General features: G+C 38.5%; 1 protein-coding gene and 1 long non-coding RNA gene across 4 annotated transcripts in view; one reads left to right on the forward strand and one right to left on the reverse strand.

Moving 5' to 3' along the window:
* Positions 1-18,413, forward strand: part of LOC106092030 (3-hydroxy-3-methylglutaryl-coenzyme A reductase) — a 216,812-nt gene that overhangs the window by 173,155 nt on the left and 25,244 nt on the right. For all 3 annotated transcript variants that reach the window (XM_059361878.1, XM_059361880.1, XM_059361879.1), the window contains one exon: positions 434-1,775. In XM_059361878.1, the coding sequence (XP_059217861.1) occupies positions 1,391-1,775 (385 nt within the window). In that variant the 5' untranslated portion in view covers positions 434-1,390. The remainder of the gene's footprint in view (positions 1-433; positions 1,776-18,413) is intronic.
* Positions 1-18,413, reverse strand: part of LOC131994874 (uncharacterized) — a 72,868-nt gene that overhangs the window by 12,965 nt on the left and 41,490 nt on the right. The gene's annotated exons all lie outside the window — the stretch shown is intronic.

The following is an 18,413-nucleotide window of genomic DNA, read 5'->3' on the forward strand; positions in this document are numbered from 1 at the left end:
CAACGAGCAGTGTCATTGTCTTGTAGAGTGTCACCGAATGCAAGGAAACACTAGAAGGGTTTCCAGAAATCTCACTCCTAAGAATTTTGAGAATATTTTTTGACTTTTTGAGCTTTAAAAAATTGCGGACTTTTGACCTTAAATGACAGGTAAAAATTTGTTGTAACTAGTTTCATTCGTCCACTTTACCCCAGTCCATAACGATACCTCTTTCCTAACTCGAGCTAAAATTTTTCTAAGACAGCACTATTTTTGGGTATTTGTCTACCACCCATTCCCTGTTAATTTGTTAATAAACTTGGTTAGTTTTGACTTGTTTAATCTATGGTAGTCTGTGTTAATTTATTTGTTGCTTTGTCTCTTCTAAACATTTCCTTTAGAGTCTTAATCAAATTTAAATAAAACCGTTTTTTTTTCTTTTATTCAATTGCAGATCTGTTACAATCAATAGGAGCTACAAGAGTGCAATTAACAAAACAAATAATCCAAATAAGTAAAACAACAACAAATCTCTAAAAGTCATCACACAAACTATTGCACTGTCATTTATAACAGTCTCTCACACAATCAGTAACATCTGAACTTGACTCTTTGAGGCAAAAGAGAAGGAGAAAAGTCAACATAAAACTTGCAAGTTAACGAGCAACAAAACAATAACAGTATTGCCTGTGTGTCTGTCTGTGTATGGGTGTATGTGGGGCTATCTCAGAGGCACTTCAATATAAATCACTGCAGTCAAACGAATGAAGGAAGGAGTAAATGTTGTTGTTATTGTCAGCGCCATCTCTTGTCAAAGAGATATTACAAAACACAACGACAACGAAGACAGGCATCAGCCACAACAGCGGATGTGATTGATTGGCATGTGAAATATTTGCTCTCATTTATTGCCGCATTCAAGAGTAACAAAGGCCCAAACAACAAAAACAACTACTAAACAAACCATAGGCCGCAACATCCTATTGATAACTGTTTTTATTAAATAATTTTTTTAATATTAAATACAGACACTAGGCCTGAAAGTGAAACCAACTGGGATTTTACAATACAACAAAGAAACTCTTGTTGTCTCCTCAACTCTATAAATGCACATACTCCGTCGTAAACCTACGGACGGACAGACATTTTAATACAATTCATTATCATACGCAGGCCTGAAGGCCAAATCATTCACGTTAAGAGGCGTTTTTATTGCAGGCACAGACAAAGGCAGCATCATCACCACTACTACTACGTTTGGCCACTACCCTAAACACCCCATCCAGTCCCAGTCGAAGCCCCGGAGCCATCAGCAACGGTTTACGGTGTTTGCCATAGGAGTAATAGCAAAATTCTACAAAATTTTCGTCTCTCAACGAATATCGTTTGGAACCAAAGATTTCTCAACATCATGATTGGCCGTCTATTTCGGGCTCATGGGGAGTTCTGTGCCTCCCACCCCTGGGAGGTCATTGTAGCGCTGCTGACGATGACAGCATGCATGCTAACAGTTGACAAGCAGCAATATTTTACCAGTGCAGCGGCCGCCTCGGCCGCCGGCACCACAGATGGTGGCGGTGGAGTTGGTGGAGGCGGCGGTGGTGGTCTTCCCACTTCATCGGCCACATCGAGTCGCTATCGCCCTTGCCACGGTTGGACACAGTCTTGCGATGGCCTCGAGGCTGAATACAATGCAGCCGATGTCATTGTCATGACAATTGTACGATGTGCCGCTGTCCTCTATTGCTACTATCAATTTTGCAGTCTCCACAAATTGGGTTCCAAATATATACTGGGTAAGTAGGTCACAACAACACATACATACAACAAATACATACTACAAGTACATACAATGCACATATGTATGTTTGATGCATATGCAGCAATCATTTATAAGTACCCTTGTGACTAAATCCAATTGTTTTCAATAATTTCTTATTAGAGTTGAAATGTTGTGTGATGTCGCTTGTTTGATTGAAATCGAAAGGGGGCAACAATTTAAATGTCTCTATTATAGGAAATTTGAAATTTCAAATTGTAATTAGGCAAGTCAAAAGTCAATATTTGAAATTTGAAAAAAAAAATATTAGAAAGTTGAGATTACAAAATATTAATAGCCTTAATCGCACTACTTAATATAGATTTGAAATAGGTTTATTTGACATTATTATAAAGGAAGTCTGTCAAATAAGCCTACTTTAACGCTACTTTAAGTTTGGTGAACATGGGCATAAGAGTTTAGGTTTTAGTGGTAATCTGTAATCGGACTCCCATTTTAGCCCATTGTGATAGAGCTGGTAAAATATTGATGGCACTATCGATATTTTTTTTTATCTGAATATCGATTGATATTTTTCCTGTCGTTGCTATCGGCAAAGTAAAATTTTTGCAAAAATCGATCTCCTTTTTTTACTTTCAATTTTCGTTTGATATAAAGGTGATGGGAAATTAACGATAGTATCGAAATTATCGACAAATTCTATCCCTAATTATTAGGTAATAACCCTAATAACTGCATTGTAGAAACGTTCCAATGCTTTTGTTCAAAGATGGCACTCACTGTATTTGACAACAGAGTTTGCTATACAGGTAGAGATGGCACTATCGATATTTTATTTTTTGTCTAAATGTTGATCGATATTTTTCCTATCGATACCTTCGGCAAAGTAAATTTTTTGAAAAATTTAACAAAAATAATCGATCCGACACTGGATGTATCCTGTAAGAGGCATTGCGTTTATAGAGAGCGCAATTTTCATCCGATTGGACTAAAATCGTTATTCTGCGTTTGGTGTGTGGAATAAATGTTCTGATATAGCCAATTAAAGTAAAGTAATGACTAACTTTTTTTTTCGGTATGTGCATTGATATTGCTTCTATTTAAATCGATATCCTTTTTTTAATTCTCGTTTTCGTTTGAAATAAAGGTGATGGAGAATTAACTATCGTATCGATTCTATCGACATTCGTTATTGGAAATATCAAAAATATCGAATGTTTCCAGTTCTAGTCCAAGGGCCTTTAAAGTTGGTAATCGGCCCTACAAAATTTTGTTGTGACTCCGAAATGCTTAATTTTTATTGGATTTGCAAATTATATTCCTTTTTTACTATCTCTTGCACTGTCCTCTAAGCGGCAGCAACCCTATTAACAGCTTTGTAGAAACGCTCCAATGCTTCTGTTCAAAGATAGCTCCCACTGTGTTTGACAACAGAGTTTGCTCACGAAGTATTTCGAAATGTAGAGATGTACTCTCCAACAAAATGTCCAAACGATCTCGACTGTCCTTGCCATTGGGCATGCGGAGAGGAGTCCATGGCAGAATTATTTAAAGGTTGTCTCATTTGAACAACAACAAACAAATCTTATGGTGAAATCGCCATCTTGTTATCAAGCTGGTCGACATTCAACACAAAAAAAATTTTATAAATATTATTATGGAAGCATTGCACGTTATTCGCTTAGAAGATCTATAAATGCACTGAGTTGTAAAACAAACGACACGAAGGGATGCTGAAACTTCTGCGCACGCAATGGATTGTCCAATAATATCCCACAAGAGGATTTCGGGACTCATACGGACGATTACAACGCAATGAGTAACAGAATCATCGCGAAGAGTTGCTGAAACTTCCGCAAAGTGGATTGGTTGTGGTTTAGACCACACTTTAGGCCGTGAGGCAGGCATCTGCATCCACATACGAATTTCTTTTCCTATACTTCCTCTCACTTTGGTATCGCAATAGACCGAAAGTGGCCTTCAACCTAGCCTAAAATAACCTAACATTCATATATTGTTATCACCCCTACAAGGGTGATCCTAATAGTAGCCGATCTAACAAAGAAAACAAAGCAAATTTGGGAAAAATTTTTCGATACCTTGTTTGTAGTAAGAACTATATAAATCTCCAAAATAGGTTCACCATGCACATGATAATCTTTGCGCTACGGTGGCCTTCATTTTCATACCACTACCGCCATCTATAAGTCAGGTCGGCTACTTTAGAGACAGTTCTCGTATGTCTAGAAATCCATCTGAGGATAACCGGTTAATGACGTTTTACCTCCTTCAAAGAGAACATGAAAGAAGAGAACTTTGAACGTGTATCTGTGCTATATCCAAAATTTTCATGCTCCATGAGGCTTAGCACCAGCGATAGGCAAACACACACATACACTATTGCAATTTATTGTTTGCGCACATACCCTGCAAACATTTTTGATCGCCATACAATCTTTCGAGAATCTTCTAAAAGAAGGTTAAGATCTGGACGGGTATAACGCAATGGGTTGAGTAATTATCGTTGCTAAAACTTTCGCACACGCAATGGTAAATGATAACCTAGAAGAGTGTTTCATGAGTCATTCGAAAGAGTATCCCACAATGGGCTCCCTGGCAGCCGAGTTGGCAGGTGGATTACCGGTGGAGGGGTCGTGGGTTCGATTCCCGTCAGAAGCCATGGTCGGTCGCTGCTGTGGTATTACAATGGACTTAAAATTGTCGAAGTGAGTCTGTAAAGGACTGCCTCTCTAACCTAACCTAACGCAATAGGTTATAAGAGAACCATTGCGAAGAGTTGGTAAAACTTGCGCACATGCAGTATAGAGTCTAATCATAATCTAGAAGAGTATTTCAAGAGTCATACGGACGATTATAATGCAATGGGTTGTAGAAGAATCGTCGCAAAGAGTTACGAAAAATTTCGCACACGCAATGGATTGTCCAACGATATCGTAGAAGAGTGTTTCGCGACTCATACGGAAGAACAATTGCGAAAAAATCTTCCAGAAGATTGTTTTATTCATCGAGGACGAACGCTTCCAAAATTATGAAAAATGTTTGTAGGGTTTGTAGAGCACAAGGACGAGGGCTGAGAAAGTGTAGCCATCACTGCTTCCCACAGTAGACATGTTCACCCCCCCTTGGTTGAACTCTTAAAAAGTCTTCACTTTACTCCACAACGGAGTCGCCAACGACAGATTGCGGAGAATTCATACAGGTATCCATGTAAGCAGATAAAATTCTTAAAGTTAAAACACCTAATCAAAATTAGAACGAGATGAACCGAAAAATATACGCAGCTGGCCGCTTACAGGCAAGGCAAAATCTCAAATGCTAATATCATGCATCATGGTAGTCTCAAGTTTTTATGTCAAATTAAAAACTGGAAATTTTTCAAGATTAATAAGGCAATAAAAAAATCATTTAAGTCCTAATTCAAAACCACTTGCTAGCCTATTTTCCTCTTAACTCTGTTTAAGGAGCTGTAGATTAAAATTTTAGTCCAAGGCCTGTTATTCATATTTTTCTCAAAAAAAAAAAAAAAAAAAACACCCTGGGTAATAAGTAGTGGACAAAATATTCTTACAACAATTACTGGCATTGTTCTCGACTCGCCCCTGCCTGCCTCCTCATTGACAGAAATTCATTTCTACACTTCATCATAACCTTTAACCGTTTATGACTATCTCATCTCACTTGCTTGGGTAGCGGCTATTGTTGACGGTTTTGTTTCATAGTCTTAGTTTCCCAACCAAGGAACAGAACAGAAATTGTTCTCTGTTTCTATTGTGTTTGTCTATAGCGGTTTTATGCTTTTTTTCTTCGTTCTTTCAGCATTGTACCATTCTTAGTAGTAGGTTTTTTCTTCGTTTTAATCATCTTTTTTCTATTGTATTCTCATTTGCTTCCCGGCATTTTTTTATTTTTTCATTCAATATTTTCAAGGGGGAGTACGAGTGCATGAGAATTGTTATACGTATTATGCACCGTGGCACAAAACCACAAAAATTTGAATAATAAAAGTGCAAATGCATATTTTTCCAAGTGAACATTCTCCCTAATGGAATGGGGAACATATCCGCATAACAATGAGTGCTATTCGATTTCAGTTTTTAATCTCAATGATAAGAACCCTTATTTTTACAATCGAGTGCGAACAGCGTGCCGTCGAGACGTTCTTTGCATGGCATTGCGAGGGGATAACCACCGTTGAAAAACAAGCACGGGATAACTATGAGCCAAAATCGGATGAAAACTCAGACTTTTAGGGGCCCAAGGAGTCAAACCCGGGGACCGGTTTGTATGGGGGGTATATCGGTTTGTAGACCGATTCGACGTTCTTTGCATGGCATTGCGAGGGGATAACCACCGTTGAAAAACCAGCACGGGATAACTATGAGCCAAAATCGGATGAAAACTCAGACTTTTAGGGGCCCAAGGAGTCAAACCCGGGGACCGGTTTGTATGGGGGCTATATCGGTTTGTAGACCGATTCGACTCATATTCTGCAAATTTCTGACAAACCGGATGAAAATTGAGGTATCTAGGGGCTCAAGAAGTCAAAACTGGGTATCGGTTTATATAGGGACTATATCCAAACCTGAACCCGATATGAACCGATATGACCGATTGCAATCCCCATCGATAAGGTCTACATCGATAAAAAGTATTTGTGCAAAATTTCAATCGGATATCTTTATTCGTTCGAACGCTATCGTGATTTCGACAGACATACGGACATGGCTAGATCGACTCAAAATATGAAGACGATCAAGAATATATATACTTTTTAGGGTCAATATTTCGAGGTGTTACAAACGAAATGACTATATTAGTATACCTCTTTCCTATCGAGGGTGGTGAGTATAAAAACAAGTAAAATCGTGATATGTTCGGCCGGGCCGAATCTCATATACCCTCCACCATGGATCGCATTTGTCAAGTTCTTTGAATGATTTTTTCAAATAGAAAAACACCACCTCCAAAATTTCAGGAAAATCGAGGTGCATAATTGTGCAAAGGTTCAAGAAGTCAAACTGAGAGATCGGTTTATATGGCAGCTATATCTGGTTATATACCGATTTAGAACACACTTGGAACAGTTGTTGGAAGTCATACCAGAACGACATATGCAAAATTTCAACCATATTGGATAAGAATTTCGTCCGATTGAAGCCCAAGAAGTCTAATCAGGAGATCGGTTTATATGGCGGCTATATCAGGATATAGACTGATTTAGACCATGCTTGGTGCAGTTGTTGGAAGTCAATGAAACACGTCATTCAGAATTTCAGCCAAATAATATAGGAATTGCGCCCTGTAGAGGCTCAAGAAGTCTAATCGGGAGATCGGTTTATATGGCGGCTATATCAGGTTATGAACTGATTTAGACCATACTTGGCACAGTTGTTGGGAGTCATACCAGAAGCTTTAAAAGTCAAGACCCAAGGTCGGTTTATATGGCAGCTTATTTCAGGTATTCAACCGATTGATAGACCATACCTGGCACAGTTATCGGAGGTGATAGCAAAACACCACGTACAAAATTTCAGCCAAATCGGATAAGAATTGTGCCCTCTAGAAACTCAAGAAGTCAAGACCAAGATCGGTTTATATGGCAGCTATATCAAAACATGGCAGCTATTGGGTTGCCTAAAAAGTAATTGCGGATTTTTTAAAAGAAAGTAAATGCATTTTTAATAAAACTTAGAATGAACTTTAATCAAATATACTTTTTTTACACTTTTTTTCTAAAGCAAGCTAAAAGTAACAGCTGATAACTGACAGAAGAAAGAATGCAATTACAGAGTCACAAGCTGTGAAAAAATTTGTCAACGCCGACTATATGAAAAATCCGCAATTACTTTTTGGGCAACCCAATATATCAAAACATGAGCTTCTAGAGGGCGCAATTTCTATCTGAGACCCCATAAAGTATATACAGCGGTCAAAAAAAGTATTCATCATTCAATGTTTTTTTTTTAATAAGTCTACAAAAGACAATTGGAATAAAAACATATTAAACTAATGATGCAGTAGTGCTTGTGTGATATATATGTACACAATTTCATTGTTTTTAAAGAAAAAAATAGTATTTATTGGAACAAAAAGGGCCATTTTACAGCTGAACACAAAAAATTAAACAAAAAAAGTATTCATCATTGCAAAAAAACAAAAAAATAAATAACATAATTTAAAAAAATTAATACTTTGTTATTCGACCACCGCGTCTTATAACTTCTTTTAAACGGTTTGACATCGATTGGACTAATTTAGCGGTTATATTTTGGTCTATATTAGTCCATTCCTCCATTATCACCTGTTGCATTTGACTCTTGCTCGAAAAATTGCGCGTTCTCAATTTGCGTTCGAGATGTTCCCAAAGATGTTCAATTGGGTTCAAGTCGGGACTTTGAGGAGGAGTTTTAATGACTTTGGGGCAGTTATACAGCATCCACATCTTGGTATTTAAAGCAGAATGTTTGGGGTCATTATCTTGATAATATTGAAAGTTATTACCAAGCCCAAGTTTTACAGCACTATCTTTTAAATTCCTCTTTAAAATGTCAATGTAATACTTATGATCCATTACTCCATTAATAATTTCAAGATTTCCCGCTCCTGAAGCCGCCATACACCCCCAAACCATTAAACCACCTCCACCATGTTTTACAGTAGCAACTGTGTTTCGTTCTTCAAGCTCTGTATTTGGTTTTCTGTACACTATGACCTTTCCATCGCACCCAAAAAGATTAAACTTGCTCTCGTCTGCAAAAATTACTGTTTTCCAAAATGATTCGGGCTGTTTTACATACATTTTTGCGAAGTTTAGCCTTTTCACTCGGTTTATTTTATTTATAAAGGGCTTCTTACGTGCAGTTCTTCCTCTGTAACTATGCCTTTTGAGTGTATTTCGAATTGTTTGTGTAGTAACTTCCTTCCCTAAATATTCCATAGTGTTTTTACAAAGAATGGTCGCATTTGTCTTCGGAGTTTTCTGAACTTGCCGCACTAGCCAACGCACATCTCCAACTGAAAGTGCTTTTGGTCGACCAGATCTTGGTTTATTGTCAACAGTTTTCGTTTCTGTCCACTTTCTGATGATGGATTGTATAGTAGATCGTGGTCTATTTAATATTTCACTGATAGTTTTTTGAGTTAAACCATTCCTGTGGTGTTTTATTATCAAAACTTTTACCTCATCAGAAACCTCGTTTTGCTTACGACCCATTTTGACAAAAACTATATTTTCAATGAAATTAAATATTTGCTGTCAAGGGCAAAGCCTCCTTTACTAAATAAAACAGAAAAGGGGGATTCCCAAATAATATTTGAATTTGACTTTGATGATAGCACATCAATGATGAATACTTTTTTTGTTCTGTTTTTGGTGTTATTATATAAAATTGCATTTTTTGCGCTAATTAAATTTATTTTTTGAATTTATTTTAAAACATATTACGAAAAATAAACTATTGCATAAAACTGCATTATTTGTTTACTTTAAATTTTCTTCAATTACCCAAAATAAGTGAATTTATTATCAATTTTGCTAATGATGAATACTTTTTTTGACCGCTGTATATTCTTGATCGTTACGAAATTTTATGTCGATCTAGCCATGTCCGTCCGTCCGTTCGTCTGTCGAAAGCACGCTAACTAGAGAGCGTGTAGGTGTAAGGCTAGGCGCTTGAAATTTTGCACAAATACTTTTTATCAGTCTAGGTCGGATGGGATTGTAAATGGGCCATATCGGTCCATGTTTTGATATAGCTGCCATATAAACCGATCTTGGGTCTTGGCTTCTTGAGCTTCTAGTGGGCACAATTCTTATCCGATTTGGCTGAAATTTTGTACGTGGTGTTTTGCTATCACTTCCGATAACTGTGTCAGGTGTGGTCTATCAATCGGTTGATAACCTGAAATAAGCTGCCATATAAACCGACCTTTCGAGGTGTTACAAACGGAATGACGATATTAATATGGCCCCCATCCTATGGTGGTGGGTGTAAAAAAGTATTATTTTATTACACATTTATTACTCTTCAAAATACTGTGGATGGTGTCATTTTTGCTGACATCAATACACATTAGACAATTTGAATGAAACTATCTCAGTATGAGTGTAGGTCAGTAATTCCCGGTAGCATTCAAATGAGGGACGGGCCGGCCGCTGCTCTTGCATTGAAATACAAACACAAAACTGAATGCTTTTGCTGTATATTTTCAATTGAGTACTGACCCCTGGTACTTGCGTCATATTGTTGCAGTTTTTTCGTTGCTGTTTTTTTTTTAATATGAATAAGAGAATAGAATATAGGATATGTAAACGAAGTATTGAATGTTTATCTTCTTTTTGCAATCTTTAAACGCGGAAGTTATGTTAGATGATGCGTACAAAATGCAAATTGTTATGAAGGATTTGTAAAAATTCTAAATAGGTCAAAGACCCAAAAAAGTTTCGAACTTTATGGGCGTTATTCGAATTTAATTTTATCATATCCATTTTTCAGTGCGAAAGCATGCTAGGTTAGGTTAGGTTTAAATGGCAGTCTGTCATCAGACTCACTTGGATGTTTTCGTCCATCGTGATACCACAGGAACAGAAGAAGGAAGATGCCTTCTTATTCCTACCGTTGAACCATCCATATTGCTTTAAAAAGCCCAATAATTTGCGAATGTTCACATCCGCTAAATCAGAGAGGTCCCCAAAGAAATGAGAACCTGAAGTGCAACTCCTTCTGACTGCTAGTGCGGGACAAACACAGAGTTGTTCTATAGTCGCTTCTTCTTCGATGTCCTTACAGCTTCTGCAAAAGTCGTTGCTGGCAACCTTCAGTCTGTCAGCATGTTTTCCGATTAGAGTGTGTGTAGGGTAGTTCTTAGCCTCGCAATCTCACCCGCTTTACAATTCCCTGGGATATTTCTGTGGCCCGACACCCAGAACATGTGCATTTTGAACTGTTCAGCCATCTCGTTGAGAGATCTGCGACAGTCAAGGGCGGTTTCTGTGTTCAGAAATACTTTCTCCAGGAATTTAATGGCTGTCTGAGAAGATGTTTATGTCAATCGTCGCAATGACATTATATCTTAGCCATTCCACCACTTCCTTAATTGCAAGGATGATCTGCTGCTTGCTTGGTCGAGTAACCTTTTCGATATTACCAGTTCTAGATCTTTAGAGTACACTCCAAAGCCCACCTAGTCGTTTAGTTTGGAACCATCCGTCTAGAAGTCTATGTAACTTCTGTTTCCAGGGATATCGTAGTTCCAATCGGTTCTATCAGGAATAGTGGTACAGTAATTTTTATCAAAAGCGGCTCAGGTAGGGTGTAATCCACAGTGCCTTGAACATCGGATATTGTATCAAGGATAACACAGTGTCCGCAGCCGCCACATGACCAATGAGAAAGCTTCCTTAACCTAACGACAGTGATCGCTGCAATTTGGGTAGCCACAATGTCTAGAGGCATAAGATGCAGCATTAAATTCAGTACATCAGATGGTGTCGCCCTCAGTGCGGCTGTGATGCACAAAGAAGCCATCCGTTTAAGTATTGAACAGTAGGTGGACTTTTAAAGCGCCGTCCACCAGACCACAACACCATATAGCATTATAGGTTTGACAACTGCAGTATATACCCAATGCACGCGGTCCAAACCCCCAATTTTTGCCAATGGCTCTCTTGCAGGTGCATAGGGCAAGAGTGGCTTTTCCTCCCCTTTCCAAAATGTTGGATTTTTAGTTCAATTTCCTGTCCAGCAAAACACCCAGGTATTTTGCGCTTTCTGTAAATGAAACATTCTCTCCTCCCAAGGAGACAGGTTCCACTGTAGGCAACTTGTATCTCCTTCTGAAAAGAACTTCTACTGTCTTGCACGGATTTATACCCAGACCACTTTCGGTAGCCCACTTTGCTGTTGCACGTAGAGCTACCTGAAATATATCTCTTAGAGCGATGGGAACTTTTCCCTAAACGCAATTGCCACGTCATCAGCATACCCGATCACTTTTACGCCTTTTTCTTCCAGAGACAATAATATATGTATGACAATAATATGGCTATATTCCAAAGAAGAGGAGACAGTACATCTCCTTGAGAAGTTCCTCTGCTAACCCATCTTTTTAGATACACAGCTCCCAAGCCTGCCATAATGCATCTTTTAGTAAGTTATCAATGAACTTTCTTACGGTAGGGTTGACGCCTAGTTACTCCAACTCCTTCATGATTGATGTGGGTTTTACATTATTGAAAGCATCTTCAATGTCAAGAAATGCTGCCATTGTATATTCCTTGACAGCGAGAGAACCCTCTATGTAGCCGACTAGGTCATGAAGGTCTGTTTCAGTGGATTTGCCTTTACTATATGCATGTTGCTGCCGCGACAGGCGATCTCCAGGGATCTTTGCCCTAAGATATGTTTCTATCAACTTCTCAAGAGTCTTCAGCATAAACGACAAAAATCTTTCGCCTTCATGTGGTAGGGTTTTCCTGCTTTCGGAATGAAAATGACCTTCGTGTCCCTTCTTCCCACAGGTATATATGACATTCTAATACAAGCAGAGTATATCTCCCTAAGCCAGGAAGCCAGTCTATCAGACACAGCTTGTAATTCAACCGGTGATACATCATCAGGGCCTGTCGACTTAAAAAGGAGTTGAAACTTCTTATCACCCAAAGGATTTTAGGCTCAGACATAATTTCCCTAACGGCCTCCGACGAATGCATATCAATAACAACCTCTTCTGGCGCCACGTTGTCTGTTGGAGAATTTTCCGGGAAATATGTATCGAGTAGACCTTTCCCTTTTAATTGAATTGCATCTTGCAAAAATTGGTAGTTTGTGTTTGATATGTTTTCATTGATAAAGTTAGAGACGTGGCGTGGAAATTATGTAAATCATGTATCACTGCTGCCAATTTATGGTCAAACTCATTCAAAATACGTGTTTCTGTTTCTCTTAGCAGTTCTTTGAATTGATTCATTAACCTTTCGCTTAGCTTGGAGAAACGATCATCGAGCATCTGCACAATTCGGAAGTACGAATGAAAAACCGAGGTGTCTTCACTGAATTTTCGAAAGATCGACGAATAAGCGTTTGAGTGCCTCTGAATCTTTTACCACAACGTTGTTATCTACTTGAATGTTTACCTGTATAACGTCACCTTCGTATTGATCAGTCATGTTGAAATTAACGAATGGTTCGCAGATGTGTGGAAAAATAAACCCCACTGTAGGCAGCTTTAGCAGGGGGATAACCACAGCTGAAAAATTTATTGATGTTTACGCCGGGACATGAACCCAGGCGTTCGGCGTCATACTAAACTCTGCGCCACGGTGGCCACCATGCCATACTACTACATACAAATAAATTTAGCCTCTTGACTTCTTGAATCATAAGAAGGTGAAAATGTTCTTCTTCAACAAAGACAGACTTAATGTCATTAATTTTTCGTTCCCTATGTCCCCCTTATGGATCGTAATATCCTTTAATAATTCAATCTTGTCCATGTGTCTTTTTGTTATACCCACCACCGTAGGATAGGGGGTATATTCATTTAGTCATTTCGTTTGCAACTCCTCGAAATTTCAATTTCCGACCCTACAAAGTATATATATTTCGGATCGTCGTAAAATTCTAAGACGATTGAACGGTGTCCGTGCGTCTGTCCATCTATCCTTACGTCTGTTGTAATCACTCTACATCCTTAAAAAATTGAAATTTGGCACAAATATGTCTTTTTGATGGACGCTGGTTAAGTTCTTGAACAGGCCAAATCGGACCATATTTGGATATAGCTGCTATATATAGACCGATCTGCCGATAAAAGGGTCTAATGCCCATAAATGTTTTATTTTTTATCCGATTTTGCTGAAATTTGGAACAATGAGTAGTTTTAGGCCTCCCGACATCTGACCCAAATATAGTTTAGATCGGACTATTTTCAGATATAGCCGCCATATAGACCGATCTGCCGATAAAGGGTCTGATGCCCATAAAAGCTTTATTTATTACCCGATTTCGCCGAAGTTTGAAACAGTGGATTATTTTAAGCCTTTAGGGGTGCCATATAGAAAGAACTCTCGATTTAAAGTCTTGACCCTATAAAAAGCGCATTTATTATCCGATTTCGTTGAAATTTGACGAAGTGACTTGTCGACATTCGCGTCCTTTATGGTTCACATCGGTTTATATTTGGATACAGCTGCCAAAAAGACCAATATTTTGTTCTACAAAATTTAAACAGTGACATATATTTATTATACCCTCCACCATTTCGTCCTTCTGTTTGTATGTATCTCGAAATATTAGTCTGAGACCCCATAAAGTATATATATTCTTGATCGTCGTGACATTTTATGTCGATCTAGCCATGTCCGTCCGTCCGTCTGTCTGTCGAAAGCACGAAAACTTTCGAGGGAGTAAAGTTAGCCGCTTCAAATTTTGCACAAATACTTCTTACTAGAGTAGGTCGGTTGGGATTGTAAATGGACCAAACCGGCCCATGTTTTGATATAGCTGCCATATAAACAAATCTGGGGACTTGACTTCTTGAGCCTCTAGAGGGCGCAATTCTGGTCCGATATGACTGACCAACAACTGTGCCAAGTATGGTTCAAATCGGTCCATGTTTTGATATAGCTGCCATATAAACCGATCTTGGGTCTTGACTTCTTGAGTCTCTAGAGGGAGCAATTCTTATCCGATTGGAATGAAATATTGCACGACGTGTTTTGTTATGATATCCAACATTTTTGTGAAGTGTGGTTCAAATCGGTCCATGTTTTGATATAGCTGCCATATAAACCGATCTTGGGTCTTGACTTCTTGAGTCTCTAGAGGGAGCAATTCTTATCCGATTAGAATAAAATTTTGCACGACGTGTTTTGTTATGATATCCAACATTGGTGCCAAGTGTGGTTCAAATCAGTCCATAACCTGATATAACTGCCATATAAACCGATCTTGGGTCTTGACTTTTTGAGCCTCTAGATTGCGCAATTATTATCCGATTGGAATGAAATTTTGCACGACGTGTTTTGCTATGATATCCAACATTTGTGTCAAGTGTGGTTCCAATCGGTCCATAACCTGATATAGCTGCCATATATACCGATCTCGGGTCTCGACTTCTTGAGCTTCTAGCAGGCGCAATTCTTACCCAATTTGAATGAATTTTTGCACGAAGTATTTTGTTATGATATAAAACAACTGTGCCAAGTATGGTTCAAATCAGTCCATAACCTGATATAGCTGTCTTATAAACCGATCTTGGGTCTTGACTTCTTGAGCTTCTATAGGGCTCAATTCCTATCCGATTTGGGTGAAACTTCGCATGACGTATTTTATTCTTACTTTCAACAACTGTGTCAAATAAGGTTCAAATCGGTTCATAACCTGATATGGCTGCCATATAAACCGATCTGTGATCTTGACTTCTTGAGCTTCTAGAGGTCGCAATTATTATCCGATTTGCCTGAAATTTTGTACGATGGATTCTCTCATGACCATCAACATACGTTTTTATTATGGTCTTAATCGATCCATAGACTAATACAGCTCCCATATAAATCGATCTCTCTATTTTACTTCTTGAGCCCCCAAAGGGCGCAATTCTTATTAAAATTGGCTGAAATTTTACACAGGTCTCCAACATATAATTTTATTGTGGTTCGAACCGGACCATATCTTTATATCGCTCTTATAGCAGAGCAAATCTTTTCTTATATCCTTTTTTGCCTAAGAAGAGATGCCGGGAAAATAACTCGACAAATGCGATCCATGGTGGAGGGTATATAAGATTCGGCCCGGCCGAACTTAGCACGCTTTCACTTGTTAGACCACTCAATAACCGTGCCGAATTTGGGTGCATAAGTTATCCAATATTAACCGGATTGTGACGAAAGGGGGTTTACATATATACTCGAGGTTGTGGGTATTCAAAGTTCGGCCCGGTCGAACTTAATGCCTTTTTACTTGTTTCATCTGTTATAATCAAACTTTAGGCCTTCTCCATGATTAAGTTAAACATAGTTCTTCTGTCACCCTCCTTCTTCATCTGGTCTGGGAACAAGTTCTGTAAATCAACAACTCTTTCTATGACTTAAAAAACGGCAAATATTTTTTCCCCCCCAAAGTCGATAACTAAAACTTGTTTCCGAAATATACCAAATTGCATCTTGAAAACTTATTTCACACCTTTTTGGTTTTTATTTGCAGTTTGGGTATTTTTATAGACAAGGTCAATAACAAGCTCTAACTGCTGTGCCACATGGCTTCTTAATGCTATCTAAATACTCAATCATGTGTGCAACGGCCTTTGATGATAATAGTAAAGCGCTCCAATATGAATTTTATTTGTACTTAGGCGGTATGGTATGCGATATTCGTGTACATATTAAATTTACACTAGCCCTCAAAGAAGCGCTCACTCTATTTTATTAAATCACATATGAAGGTCTTTATAATTATGTTTTATTATTTGTTATTTGTTTATATTTTGCTATGCTCTTTGTTAATTAAATCAACACAATAAAGGACGACAAAGCAAAAGTTGTTAGCAATGTGCGGCGACATTGAATTTTAAAACTCCACACGCTTAATTTATTTTTTTTTTTTTTTTTGAAAAAATAAAGCTATTGACCTTAAACTTGGTTTTAAGTAAACTTTTAGTACACGTGCTGGGGCAAGCTGGGGCAAACTTCTCACATATCACTGAGGGCAGCCCAATTCAAATTTTTAGCTCAGTGATAAGGGGCCTGCTTTTTATAGCCGAGTCCGAACGGCGTACCGCAATGCGACACCTCTTTGGGGAGAAGTTTTAACAAATGTAGCCAGCATTAGAAGGGAATATGTTAGGTTAGGTTAGGTAAGAGTAACAGTCCTTTACAGACTCACTTAGGCAATGTTAAGTCCATTGTGATACCACAGTAGCGGCAGACAAAGGCTTCTGATGGAAATCGAACCCTCGACCCCTGCACTGGTAAACCAAGCAACCAAACCAACTCGGCTACCGGGGGGATAACCATCGCTAAAAATTTTTTCAGATGTTCTCGACAGCATTCGAATCCAGGCGTTCAGCGCCCAAGTTCCTTAGTGGAATGTTCATGGGCAAATTGGCATTTAGTAGATGTGCAGTGATTTAGTTAGAAGATGGGCTATATGACACTGAACCCCGCTCTAATTCCTATATATGCCGAGAGCCATTTAGAATGTGCCTTGCTAACCCAAGGAAGGATCACTTCTATGAGACCTTGCAAACACACCTCTTAGGCGCTTTCTTAAATACTGCTTTAGCCGCAAGGAAAATACACCATACCTGCACTCATGTATACGGAGACAAGGCTAGTGACGTGTACACTAGGGTGATTCAAATTGAAAAGAAGAAAAACCCTCATCAAGCAGTTAGAGAAATCGTAAACTATTGGGTTGCCCAAAAAGTAATTGCGGCTTTTTCATATAGTCGGGGTTGACAAATTTTTTCACAGCTTGTGACTCTGTAATTGCATTCTTTCTTCTGTCAGTTTTCAGCTGTTACTTTTAGCTTGCTTTAGAAAAAAAGTTAAAAAAAATTATATTTGATTAAAGTTCATTCTAAGTTTTATTAAAAATGCATTTGCTTTCTTTTAAAAAATCCGCAATTACTTTTTGGGCAACCCTAGAATAAATTCTAAGACCCGTGTCTTAAATCAAAATCGACTGGCTACTAAAGACAACATTTTTTAGAGTCTTTAGAGCGCACAACAAGCCGATTACTGGCTTAGGTGTATGTCTATAGTGGCATGGGGCGAGTTAATATCTGCACCCTCTTTTCAACCTAACGTAAGACAAAATTTTCTTTCGCTTCCATTTACTTTAACCAAGTCTTTGCTGGAGCTTCCTCATACATTCTGACAACATGACCTAGCCAACGTAGAAATTGCAAATTTTGCCCATGAACATTCCACTAAGGAACAGGGGCAAACTTCTCAAATATCAATGAGTGCAGTCCGATTCAAGTTTAAGCTCAATGATTAGGGTCCTCCTTTTTATAGCCGAGTCCGAACGGCGTGCCGCAGTACGACACCTCTTTGAAGAGAAGTTTTACGTGGCATAGTACCACCGCTGAAATTTTTTTTCTGATGGTCTCGCCAGGATTCGAACCCAGGCGTTCAGCGTCATAGGCGGACATACTAACCTCTGCGCTACGGTGGCCTCCTAGCCAACGCAGCCATTGTATTTTTATACGAGTAACTATGCTATCGTCGTCATAAAGCTCATACAGATCGTGGTTCATACGTCGCCTATATTCTCCATTAGCGCAAACTGGTCCATCAATTTTACGAAGAATCTTTCTCTCAAATACTCCAAGCACTGCCTCGTCTGCTTTCACAAGTACCCATGCCCCAGAACTAGCGCTGGCAAACTATCTATAACTGCAATATCCGATATTTTCGATAGTTTAATAATAAATATCGATAGTATCGATACTATCTTTATTTTCCCATCGCCTATATTTCAAACGAAAATGAAATCTAAAAATCCGGAGATCGATTTATATAGAAGCAATATCAATGCACAGACCAAATAAAGCCAAGATTAATAAAGTCAGTTTGAAGTCATGAGAGAAATTATGGATAGGTGCTTGCTCCATATTCCTTTAATTCTTA

Source organism: Stomoxys calcitrans, chromosome 2 (genome assembly GCF_963082655.1).
Source record: "Stomoxys calcitrans chromosome 2, idStoCalc2.1, whole genome shotgun sequence".
Classification (NCBI taxonomy): Eukaryota; Metazoa; Arthropoda; class Insecta; order Diptera; family Muscidae; genus Stomoxys; species Stomoxys calcitrans.